Here is a 13,205-nt window from a genome sequence, read left to right on the forward strand (position 1 = left end):
GGAAGTCCCCACGGATGTGATCACTGACGTTTGGAAATGCATTAAAATAGTTTTAAATAAAATCGTTATTGCATACTATTTTTGAATCCACAGATGAAGTCACACATTTGTCGAACTGTAGACGACCATTTCAATTCTCATTTTAAGACATTGTCAACTTGCATCGAGTGTATGAGTATGGTTGAAAATGCTTTAGAATTAACCCAGCGATATAAGATATAACGGAAGGAAGACAGTAAATGCATATGTTTTGACCTATTATCAAAGGTAACTGTTTGATCAATGATATATTAAACGCCATGTCCCCGTAAATAGGGGAAATATACACTATGAAAAAAAGAAACGCAAAGCTGAAAATTGTTATCAATTTATACACTTAAGGTTCAGTAATACAGGGCAGTCATGAAGAAACCTGAATGTACATTAACGGTCTAAAGCTGCAAGAAACCGTACGTCAAAAATTACAAGTGTTCCAAGGTCAAGGTCGCAGAGCAGTCAGTATCTTGTGTGGCCACCAATAATATCAACGGTTGCTTAGACTGGACCAGATTCCGGATGAAGTGCCCGGGAATGAGTTGGTACTCTTCCCTAAAGGCCACAAACAGATCAGATAACGTCTGTGGCTGAGGGTCACGCTGTCGCACACGACGATCCAATTCGTCCCACAAATGTTCAATAGGGTTAAGATCAGGTGATCGTGAGGGACAATCAAGAACCTGAACGTTGTTCTGGGCAAGGAAATCCCTGGTTATTCTTGTTGTGTAGGACCGAGAGTTATCATGCTGAAAAATGACGTTCTAGCGGTTTATGAAAGGAAGGACGTGATTTCATCACGATAACGTCGAGTTGTCAAATTGCCTTGGAACTGAACGCGATCTGTCCTGCCACTGTAGATGAGATGGTGGCCCAAACCATGACACTTCCAAGGCCAAATCTGTTCACTTCCTGTACACAATTTGCAGCATAACGTTCGTTGCCACGTCGATATACACCTACTCTCCCGTCGGGACGTCGCAGCATGTAACGTGACTCATCACTAAAGATAACAATTCTCCACTTTTGCAATGGCCATGCACTGTCTGCGTTGTTGCCGATGTTGACGTGTCAGGACAGGTCCTCACAAAGGTCTTCTGGAACGAATATCAGCCTCACGCAAGCGGTTCCTCACGTAAGCGAGTCCTGGCACTACCGATGTTGAGGAGGATGCTGTGGTGAAAATGTTCCGCAAATATCGAAGCCGAATAAACCTGACCTGTGCGAGCGTGGTCACACGGGGTCGACCTGACCTGGGTCGATGTTGACCCTTGCTCCTGGTAGCGATGCCAAAGTGTTGCTATGGTACTCTGTGACACATTCAGTTGCCGTGCAATCGCAGACTGAGACTCCCCAGCCTCCAAATGACCAATCGCATTGCTGCGCTGAGCCTCAGTAGGTCCAGGCATTACTTTAACACCTAATTTAAGATTGCCAACTGGCGCAAGAGCATTGAAACCCCCGACTTTTAGTGGAAATGATGCATGGAATGTGCGTGCAAATGGAAATGCGTGAATTTCTTCCCGTTCACAGTTTATTGCATTTATTGAGGAAAACAGATTTTGGTACGTTTTAGCGAACTGTCAATGGATTCAAACTCGGAATGTTTGCAGACCATAGATATACTGACTACATAGACGCCAATGATTCAAATTCGAAAAGTTACATGGAAAAATACTACCAATGCGGGTTTTTCAAAAGTATATTAATTTTATATTACAGATATGCTGTTGCTTCATGTTAACTCGACAGATGTACCACATGTTTTTCATCCACAACACCGTGCTTAACATTCGTGGGTTCCCTAACCGAGATTATCCTGTATGATATGCATTATCACTATTGGGGAAACTTACGTTTGATTTGGAGTGTATTCCTAAAGCCTCACATCGAATGACATCATGCTATATACCGCCACATACACTACAGTGTGGTATCTGGATGTTAGCTAAATGTCCCATGTGTACAGGTGGCTGCCGACCTGAAGCTGGCAGAGTTCACCAAGGAGTCGGGGAGGAACGCTTCGTTGTTCGCCTGGAAGAACTTTCAGGATGAAACATTGCGGAGACGATTTTCAGTAGTGGCCGACATAGGCACCGCTGCTATGCCTGACGAAAAGAAGCTGAAACGGGTAAGAATCGTCGTATTTTAGTCAGTGTGGTGTGTTGCTGTGTGATCGGCGTGGTAAGTGGGTGAGTAAATGAATACAGTTTTACACCGCTTTTGGCAGTAATCCAGTCATATCACGATTTCACACATTGTACTCATGGGTGGAAGGATGAGCTCGTGTGAGATGGCCCTGTCCTCTAATCAGAACCACCTGTTACGTTTTTCAATCGTGATTATCACCATTTCATAAGTTGTATAATGGCTTGATCACACCATATGCTGCTCCCCTTTGAAAGAAAAGAAAAGAAATTTAACACTTCTTCCTGAGTTTGGTAACATCATTTTGTACATTCATAACTACTAAATTGAAAGTTCAGGTGCAAGGACCACGTTCCGGAGCCTTCATTCCCGTGCGAAGTAATGTGACACTTTTACCATTTGTTTCCCCGTTTTCTTCAGCTGAAGGATGTGCTGACGGAGATGGAGGAGATCTACAGCACGGGCAAGGTGTGTGTCAAGGATGACCAGTGTCTGGACCTCGAGCCGGGTATGTTTCTCTAGATATTCCAGTGATGCGATACGAGATTATCGATTGTTAACACAGTTAGTTCCATTTCTGGCATGGAGGTTATCACACATTTGAATTGGTCCAGCGAGTTGTCCCATTTCTGGCAGTGCGATTTCCGCGAGTCCCATTTCTGGCAGTGTGCTGGACTTGATTAGGCTGATTAAAAGGATTGACTTAATCGCTCAGTGATGATACCTTACCATGAGAGACACAATCAAATAAAAGAAACATGGTTGGCAAGTCATCTGATTATATTATATACAAGTACAACAAATATGATATTTCACCGCTTGAATCACCTTAGAGTTCAGATGCTGCCTTGTTGCTGATTGTCGCTCTCTTCCGTCTTGAATAATAAAATAAGTTCATAAATGTTCCAATGGGGTTTAACTGCTCCCTTTGCCAGACGACTGTCGCAGCCTTCGCATCCGTTGTTCTTCCAGCTTATAACACCTTCCAAAATACGTCATCTGGAGACTGACAGTCTTTTTTAATTATACCCATCATTTAACATATTTTTTGTGAAAATGCATCAAAAGAACAAGTCATCGAACTTATTTCGGGGTCGGGTCGGGCCAGGCTTTCGCGAACACTATTTGTCATCGCTGATTTCCAGTGGTCAGTTCGTATAAGGGTGTTTTTCCCTTTACATTAAATTGATTTTTTGGTGGTAAATGGGTATTCTTGTGCGCATCAAGCAGCGAAGGTAACATACTTTTCTGAAGAGATATGGGTATCACGCTTTACCGGGTGCACTCGTCAAAACGCATGCACGTGCAGGTCAAGAGTTCAGGTAAAAAGTGTCAAGAGTCAAAACCGGGAAATGCTTAGAAATAACTTTTGTCGCTCTTTGTCCGCAGGCTTAACGCGTCTTATGTCGTCATCCCGCAACTACGGGGAGCTAACCAAGGCTTGGAAAGGATGGCGAGATCAGACAGGGAAGAAGATGAAGAACATGTACGCCGAATTCGTTTCTCTCAACAACGAGGCCATCAGGGCAAACGGTGAGATCTGCATTAGCGGGCACGTACAGGTGTCTAATAAACGGACTGTTACTGAGTGGTTCGAATAAACTTAAATGCATACATAATATTCATAGCATGTGTTGTAAGAATTACACTGTCGTATGTAATTCGCACGAATAATTTGAAAAAGACGTCTGGAATACAGTGAGTGAGATAGTAGGCATGAATGTCGCTTTGAACAGAATTTGTGTTGTATCCTTTGTATTCTTTCCGTACCTAAACTGGCCGTAGTTGAATTCAGTGGGAATATATGTACAATGAAAGATTGGCATTCTAGGTAATATGGGCTGGAGAACAGCTTCAATAGCCACCCCCGAACCAATCCCTTCGGCGTTCATGCTGTTGATCACTGGATTATGTTGTCAATACTAGACGATTTACAGTCCGCGCTAATATAGCTGGAATATTGCTGAGTGCGGCGTTAAACAAACACACAAACAAAGTTTCAGGATAATGATTATGTCAATGCCATTCATGTCTTCGTGTTTAATCAGGCTATGAAGACACGGGTGTCTGGTGGAGATCGTGGTATGAGACCGATACCTTCACGCAAGACTTGGAGCAGCTGTTCCTGCAGCTGGAGCCTCTGTACATACAGCTACACGCCTACACCAGAAGAAAGCTGATGGAGGTCTATGGGAAGAAGGTCTTCCCCAGGGAGGGACATATTCCAGCGCACCTGCTTGGTGAGTGGGTTCAAACTAGCGTCGCAGTTTTAGCAATTTAATGAAGTACGTAGTTCGAAAAAAGATACAAGTGAATAAAAACCGCAAGGCAATATTAAAAAGAAGATTTGTTGTACACATTTTCACAAAACTATGGTATTTACATCTATTTCAAACACAGCCTATGCACCTCGTAGGGTTGTTGGTTGGTACATCCCGCAGTCTGATTATTCCAGCTGCAGGTAAGTCTGTAAATCAAAGAATCTAGACCAGAAAATCAAATGACCAGCATTATGGGTGTCGATCTACGCAACCGAAGTACGATGACATGTGTCAACTGAGTCAGCAAGCTTTATCACCAGATCCCGCTAATGGGTTGCTGGAGAGTGAAATTCCAACCCGAATCTTCACGGGTTCCTACTAAACAGAGATTTTGGCTCATCTCATTTGAACACCATCTTGTCTGGAAGTTTAAAGGGCGGAGCACTGAGGAAAAGTAAATTTGGAAATGTGTAATAGTTTTCGCCTTCGAGAAGAAAGGGTTATTTCTGTTTCATTTTCTTGTTGTTGAAACTCATTCATCTCGAGATTATATAAATTTATGTATCAAAGACGATCACGGTTTCAGGCAACATGTGGGCGCAGTCTTGGGGCAATCTACTCAGTATTCTGCAGCCTTACAAAAACAAGCAGAGCGTGGACGTCACCCCGCAGATGAAGGCACAGGTTGGTATCAACAGTGCTGTAAAGTGGAAATTCTAATATGGGCTGGGATTTGTGTTTGGTGGAAGTGCCGGGTCGTGTGAAGGGTACTGTGGGAGGAGTATAGACGGGTTTTTCCCGATAGAGGTGTGGTGAGAGTGCTGTGCTGTGCTGTGCTGTGCTGTGCGGAGTATCGCGTGGTGACGGATGTAGTATACTGTGCCAAGTGAAGTGAGTGAAATTTGTGGGCGCGGTGCGGCTTAGTTACGAATAACTGACGAGTCATTGTGTCGTGGCGTGAAGCGGCGCTATGCGGCGTGGCGTAATGTAATGTGTGGAGCGGCACCATGTTGGCACTTGTCCAAGATACTATTTTCTGAAATCTGTTTGCAGGGATACACTCCACTCAGGATGTTTCAAACAGCAGAGGAGTTCTTTACGTCTCTCGGTATGGAGCCAATGACACAACTCTTCTGGGAGAAGTCAATGATAGAAAAACCCAAAGATGGCCGTTCGGTCGTCTGCCACGCGTCTGCATGGGACTTCTACAACGGCAGTGATTTCCGGTGGGTAGGCCCCTTGGCAGCAATCAGGGTGCACTCGGCCATCAATTACGTTAACGTTGTGTGAGGTGAGGTGAGGTGAGGTGAGGTGAGGTGAGGTGAGGTGAGGTGAGGTGAGGTGAGGTGAGGTGAGGTGAGGTGAGGTGAGGTGAGGTGGGGTGGGGTGGGGTGGGGTGGGGTGGGGTGGGGTGGGGTGGGGTGGGGTGGGGTGGGGTGGGGTGGGGTGAGGTGAGGTGAGGTGAGGTGAGGTGGGGTGGGGTGAGGTGAGGTGAGGTGAGGTGAGGTGAGGTGTGGGGTGGGGGTTGGGAGGTAAGGTAAGGTAAGGTAAGGTAAGGTAAGGTAAGGTAAGGTAAGGTACGAAGGTAAGAAGCGGCTACTGGGAAGACAAATCACGGACGAAAGTGTAAGGCCTCTTCGATTAGTGAGACTGAATAAATATGAAACAAGATTGAATGCGAAGAATGTTTCCTACCATATGTTTTAGGATAAAACAATGTACAGATATCACCATGGAAGACCTGATCATCGTTCACCACGAGATGGGGCACATCCAATACTACCAGCAGTACATGAACCAGCCTGTGGCCTTCAGGGATGGAGCTAATTACGGTAGGGTGGGTTGGGTAGTCTCGGACCAACTTTCAACCCCAGCTGGTTTTATTCATTGATTCACCACTTCGTCCACAAACACAAACCTGCAAGATCAATATAACAGTTTGTGCTAAAGATACAGAAACAGTCTGATTACACCCGGTACATTTCTGACCAAGACTGTGGAAGTCTGTACTCTACAATGATATACTTTTAAATCAAGGAGTCTTTGTGTCGTTCCACAAAACGATAATAGTGTTACGTTGCAAGTCTGGGCTAAAGTACAGGAGCTATCATCACCTTAGTGCTTTGTGCAACGAACCCAGAACTGGTTATGGATCTGCATGGATTGATTTGCTTTGTTTGAAAACTGAGTGCATCACGTGGTTGGAATTACCAAGCTGATGTAGATTGTACTTCTTTAGTGCAACCCACAAATAACTACATGGTGTGGATTCGAGACGAAACAGAAATTCGAACCAAGATTAGCAGATCCCACCACGGGACTAAACTCTGGCCTCATATAAGGTGAAGTTCCAAACAATGGATGAACGTTTCCGTCAAAGTAGGATTTACACAGACATATTTAGGTATACTCAAGGAAACGAATAAGGGAACACATGATAGTACAAGTGTTCGTTTAATTATTTCCAGAATTTTATTGACAGTACAATACATGCCTTGTGAAGAAACCTGGAAATGAATAAAGGAACAATTGTACTTTCATGTGTTCCCTTGGTCATTTCCATGGTTACATATAGAACGGAAGACTGTGACTGGAAGCACATTGTCGGATGTATATTTTTATTCTTCGAAAATGTTTCTTGACGTAGGTTAAAGGTAAAAAGATGCCCATAACAATGTTGACAATTGATGTGCATGTATTGAAGGTATCTATTAAGTTGAACCATTGTTGCAGGGTTCCACGAAGCTGTTGGAGACGTCCTAGCTCTGTCTGCAGCTACTCCCAAACACCTGAAGAAGATCGGACTGTTAACAGACGTAGAGGATGACGCAGGTAGGTACAGTGTAGTGAGTGATAAGTGAGTGCATGTTGATTTACGCCGTAGTTTTCCAGATTCAGCAATCCACTATGAACATGCACTAGACATACATGTGACCATCATCAGCAGGTTTGGTTTCATCCACACACAGGAGGCACTAGGGACATATTCACGCAACATGTTTTCAAATAGGATATACCACTTTTTCTCTCTGGTGAATGGGCGAATTAATGAGCTTTGAGCCATCGTTCAGAAATATCGTGGCGGAGGACCCCAGACATGGGCTTCACACAATGTACCCATAGGGAAACGAACCCGGGTCTTCGGCGTGGCGAGCGAACGCTTTCAATGTGTCAAGCACATCTGATCCCACACATCCTGTAACAGCGTCCAATGTCACAGGAGGAGGTGTAATAATCCTAAACAAACGCAACTTTGAAATACTAGTAATCCTTCTCGTATGAATTTGTGGGGAACCGCTCCCAATTTAAACTATTTCACCATCATCAAGCGATATTAATAGTCTGTTGTTATACCTAAAGCTTTAGTTTATATGAAATTAGCAGTGCATGAGAAGCCCCAGTATTCATATTTGATGGGAAAAAAAATGAAAGAAAAAGATTCCATTTCGCGTGAAGGGCAATTTGCTTGAAGATTATATGAATGCTCGGCATTAACCATCTTGTTTTTACACCATAATATATACACTCCTGTGTTTGTATAGTGGTCAGGATAGTATTATCAACTACTGTCATGTCTGCAAAGTTTGGATATGGTCCCCGACGGTTGTTTTCAGGTCCCCGGGCATTGACGGTGCACATTCACAACAATGACAGACTTGGGGCGAATGTGTTGTTGTCTTCAGTGACATTCAGTCTCATTTACATTTTGATGTAAACTACTCATACGCTCTTCTTACAATAGATACTTCCGTATTTACTTCTCTACATGTGTAGGTGTGTCAAAAATACGTCGGAAGCCACGTGTGTGTCAGTAATATATCTACTTGACACTGTCGGGTGTCACATGTCACCATGACATCACATGCACCAGGTCGAGGTTGCTGAGCAAGATGCATTTCAAGTAGTGTCTGTCACTGAGGCTGATAGGCGTATCACTTGAGACGGTCAACGTTTCTGGGATTAAAACATTGTGTAAACAATAAAGAAGCTACTTCTTATGCCTGAATTCCGACTTTGGCATGCCTCTTAAAAAATTCATGTTGAGGCCGTTCCAAACCCGAGTGGAGTTTCAACATGTGCAAACACCACAATGCTAAAATTCTGGGTGCAAGCTCCGATGGCCATCATCAAAAGTCTCATCCACTCATTTTGGCTTGTTATTATCTGAAATTCCTCTTTAAGTATTGATGATCAAACATGTCTATTTTGAAATCTTTCCGAAAATTATCATCATTTACATGTTTTTAAATTAAACGGATTACCAATTTCAGAAAGGGAGGGACGTTTTCTTGCGGTTCAGTGTAGTTCTCCAAACAGAACGCGACATCACTTACAATTTGCCAGATTTATCGGGTAGCAGAATCTTCCTTGTGTCTGTATTGAGCGGCCTGTGTTGATTACACAATGCATTTTTCTACCCACCTTTGCAGAAAGCGACATCAACTACATGTTAAGCATGGCTCTAGACAAGATCGCCTTCCTGCCGTTCGGCTATCTGATGGATCAATGGCGTTGGAGTGTGTTCAGTGGTCAAACGCCACAGAACTTGTACAACACCAAGTGGTGGTCCCTCAGGTAAGTCATGAAATGCACGTGAGACACGCTACAGAGTTTGCACAACACCAAGTGGTGGCCCTTCAAGTAAGTCATGATGTGAGGTGCAGATGAGAGACGCCACGGAGCTTCTACAACACCATGTGGTGGTCCCTCAGGTAAGTCATGAGGTGAGGTGCATGGTAAATACCAACAGATGTCACTTTCTTCCACACTTATGTCACTGTTTACGAAGATATGTGAATAGCGATAATGACAGGGTTATCAAAGTCATGCGTTCATGTCGCTCCTATGCACGTTGAAGCTATAGCGTGATTCACCTTCCAGATGCCGATACCAGGGTATATCCCCTCCAGTGCCGAGGACCGAGGATGACTTTGACCCAGGTGCAAAGTACCATATTCCTGCTAATGTTCCATACATCAGGTAATCAAGATGTACATATATTTGTGTAACTCCGGTTTCTTTTTCATCATCATCATCATCATCATCATCATCATCAAACTGACGACAAGGGGCTGTCACTCGGGCTGTTACCGAGTGCTACCATAAACCTTGAACATTGCTGGGTGTGGCATTATACAAAAAAAACCCAAACACTTTTCTGTGAGTGATCGGTGTTGTGTTCTTCCAGCTTTCGACCAGGGATTCAAGGAACGACATAAGAATGACATTAGTTTACAAAATATCCATCTTTATCTTATAAACCATTTTCATTTGGGACATGACATAAACATATACATATACATACAATTTGTATCTTCTAGACTGATTTAATAGCACCGCAATCCAGGTGCATACCAGCACACCGGTATTTCTGTTCCAGATACTATGATGGATACCAAGGTTATACACACGGCACAATTTGTGAAGTAATCCTACACATACCATACGATGGGAAAATGACGCTCAAACTGTACTGAAACATCACGCGTAGAGGCACTGTCTATACGAAGGTACATAACAACATGTATACATCGTACATAAACAAATACATGTCGTTCCAGATACTTCCTGAGTCGCATCATCCAGTTCCAGTTCCACAAGGCGCTGTGCCAGGTAGCCAATCAAACAGGGCCGCTACACAGATGTGACATCTACCAGTCTAGGGAAGCTGGCGCTCTCCTCAGGTAGGACACCTTCTAAAACATCAACACACCCTGTTGTATGCCGTATCCGCAATTTATAAAGTGTTAATTGTTTTCTGAGTTCAAGAGCGACACAAACGTTTCAGCGCCGTACCGCCAAAATGTATCATGCGTGCCTTGTTCGTGCAGTCCTCGTATGTTCTAATTCCAGATTGTCTCCGATCTCAAGTCTTGGTTTGTTAGTTTCGAACATGAAACTGATGAGCGTCCGGTATCGGGCATAGCCCGAACAATGACAGACACTCATAACTGAAACACGGGTGAACACGAGTGGTACAGAGGCGGCTTGGTGATGGTTTCCCATCGGCATTTTAGGACAGGTCACTGGGAGACAGCTGCAAAATCCCCTGATTCATGTCATGAGCTCACGCCGTCATACCCATGACATGAATCAAGTGATTTTACAGCTGGTTCTTAATCACATGACCTATTGTCTATTCTTAAGTCCTACATACGTTACCACGCTGTTGACAAATTTGACAGGTCCTCAACCGCCAACCTGTTCGATTAAGTCGCCTCCTACCACGTGGATGATTGTTCGTGATCATGTCGAACCACCCGGGTTCCCAGAAGTCCCATACACAATATACCCCGCGTCCCCGTGGAGGTGCTGAATTATAAGTGTAAAGTGATTTACGGTTGCGGTAAAGGAATTCCATGGGGAAAGGTTATGAATACCGTCATCTTTCATTTGCAGTCGTGTTTTGGAGCTCGGTTCATCGCGACCGTGGCCGGAAGCTATGCAGATTCTTACTGGACAAAACAAGATGGATGCCAGACCGATCATGGAGTACTTTCAGCCACTCACTGATTGGTTGAAGGAACAGAACAGAGGTCACATTATAGGGTGGGAGCACATGTGCCCGGATTCCATACCGATGTCTGCCTCTGCAACCTCAGCCAGAGTGACACACGCTATTTTCCTGGTTACCATAGTAACTGCTGTCTTGAGGTACCTGTGAAGGTATTGCTATATCACACAGATAGCAAGTAGAGGTTTGCTTGTTTAACGATGGAAAGCGACGATTAATTTCTCAAATTATTGTACCTGGAAGTCTTTTAACCTATGATACCTTCATAGCAAATATTACTGGTGTGGTTTGGTATGCACTAGAATGATAATTCCATGCTTAATCTTTTGAAATAATACATTTAAAGAATTCTGTCCATTTGTCTTTGCATTTACAGGTAACTAGATTCAGTATATTCTCCCGACTTCTTTGTAATCAATGTATTTTAATTTTACTCATCAAAGACAATATAGTTAATGACTCACACTCGACCTCCTGAACTGTATTAAGACAATCATTTGGTTGTCATATTCAGAGCGACGTAAGTCCTCGATGTTGCCCTATATCTTATTTGATTTAAAATATAGTAGTCTCTATTTTGTACTTTTGTAATAAAAACCAATTTGTTAAATATTGAAGTTATTGTTCTTGGTATGTATACACAGGTAATGTCTGTATTCCAACACAGGTGATGTCTGTTCCTAACACAGTTAATGTCTGTATTCCAACATAGGTAATGTATGTATTCCAATACAGGTAATGTATGTATTCCTACACAGGTAATGTCTGTATTGCAAAACATTTAATGCATATACTCCAACATAGGTAATGTATGTATTCCAACACAGGTAATGTATGTATTCAAACACAGGTAATGTATGTATTCCAACACAGGTAATGTAAGTATTCAAACAGAGGTAATGTGTGTATTCCTTCACAGGTAATGTATGTATGCAAACATAGGTGATGTATGTATTCAAACACAGGTAATGTGTGTATTCCTACACAGGTGATGTATGTATTCAAACATAGGTTATGTATGTATTCAAACACAGGTAATGTGTGTATTCCTACACAGGTAATGTATGTATTCAAACATAGGTGATGTATGTATTCAAACACAGGTAATGTGTGTATTCCTACACAGGTAATGAATGCATTCTTGCATAGGTAATGTCTGTATACTAACACAGGTAATACATGTATTCCAGCATGTATCTGTTTCTACATAGTGTATTTATTCCTACACAAATATATCCTTTCAGTAAGAAGCCATATGTGCTTGTGTTGATAAATCGTTTCAAGATTTAAAGCGTGAAACCATCGGTTAAAAGATCTCTATAGTATCCCTTCAGATAGTTCAGGTAAACGAACAGGTAACAACAAACTTGGCCAATGAATGTGAAATCAGAGGCAATGATCACTAGACATGGTAAATTCTCGTTTATAATGTATTTTCAGTTCTGTTAGGGGTGGTTTTAAAAACGGGTACATATTACTGAGTGTATGTATGTTCACATAAACTATGCAGGAAACTAACAATCTGTTGCAAGCTCATTTTTCACAAATCTACCCGTGATTCTATTGACGTCATCATATCCCAATTGTGTAGATCGATGCAAATGATGTTGATCACTTGACTGTCCCGAGTCAGTTAATTGCAGGGCTGGGTTATTGTTGAGTGAGTAAGTGAGTTTACGTCTACTCAATTTATTCCAGCTATATGGCGGCATTCTCTAAACAACCATGTCTTGACGAGACAATGCAGTGGTCAAGAGCATGAGCATCAATGTACACAACTGAAATACGATTACATGTGTGAACCATGCCAACGAGCATGGCCACCGATCCCCTTAGTTGTCTCTTATGATCAGCATGGGTCAGTGAAGATCAACCGTAGCCCGAATCTTTACGGGTTATTGCTGAATGTGCCGTTAAACAACAAGTAAGGAAACCAGAGCATTCTCAAGTCAAGTTTGTTTAGTTATTGTTTGACGACGCAGTATTCCAGCCATATGACGATAATCTGTACGTGATGGGGTGACTGAGTGAGTGAGTTTAGTTTTACGCCGGGCCCAGCAATATTTCAGCTATATGGTAGTGTGCGTAATGGAGTACGACCCCGCGACTGATATAATGAGCGTGGGATCTATACGATTCTGGGGAAAAGCTTTAACTGTATAGTTACATGTGTAGAAACACCAGAGAGGTGAATAAAACACGAAACACGAAAAATGACAGTGTCCTCTAGCCTGGTCCTTGAATCATTA

At 42.9% G+C, this 13,205-nt stretch overlaps 1 protein-coding gene across 1 annotated transcript in view; it reads left to right on the forward strand.

Annotated features, from left to right (window-relative positions):
* Positions 1-11,106, forward strand: part of LOC137298757 (uncharacterized) — a 91,251-nt gene extending 80,145 nt beyond the window's left edge. The window contains exons 43-54 of the mRNA XM_067831033.1: positions 2,003-2,164; positions 2,602-2,689; positions 3,571-3,714; positions 4,230-4,421; positions 5,029-5,126; positions 5,496-5,668; positions 6,150-6,274; positions 7,176-7,274; positions 8,873-9,017; positions 9,324-9,422; positions 10,004-10,126; positions 10,842-11,106. Coding sequence (XP_067687134.1) covers positions 2,003-2,164; positions 2,602-2,689; positions 3,571-3,714; positions 4,230-4,421; positions 5,029-5,126; positions 5,496-5,668; positions 6,150-6,274; positions 7,176-7,274; positions 8,873-9,017; positions 9,324-9,422; positions 10,004-10,126; positions 10,842-11,106 — 1,713 coding nt within the window. The remainder of the gene's footprint in view (positions 1-2,002; positions 2,165-2,601; positions 2,690-3,570; positions 3,715-4,229; positions 4,422-5,028; positions 5,127-5,495; positions 5,669-6,149; positions 6,275-7,175; positions 7,275-8,872; positions 9,018-9,323; positions 9,423-10,003; positions 10,127-10,841) is intronic.
* Positions 11,107-13,205: the final 2,099 nt, after the last annotated feature.

Source organism: Haliotis asinina, chromosome 10 (genome assembly GCF_037392515.1).
Source record: "Haliotis asinina isolate JCU_RB_2024 chromosome 10, JCU_Hal_asi_v2, whole genome shotgun sequence".
Classification (NCBI taxonomy): Eukaryota; Metazoa; Mollusca; class Gastropoda; order Lepetellida; family Haliotidae; genus Haliotis; species Haliotis asinina.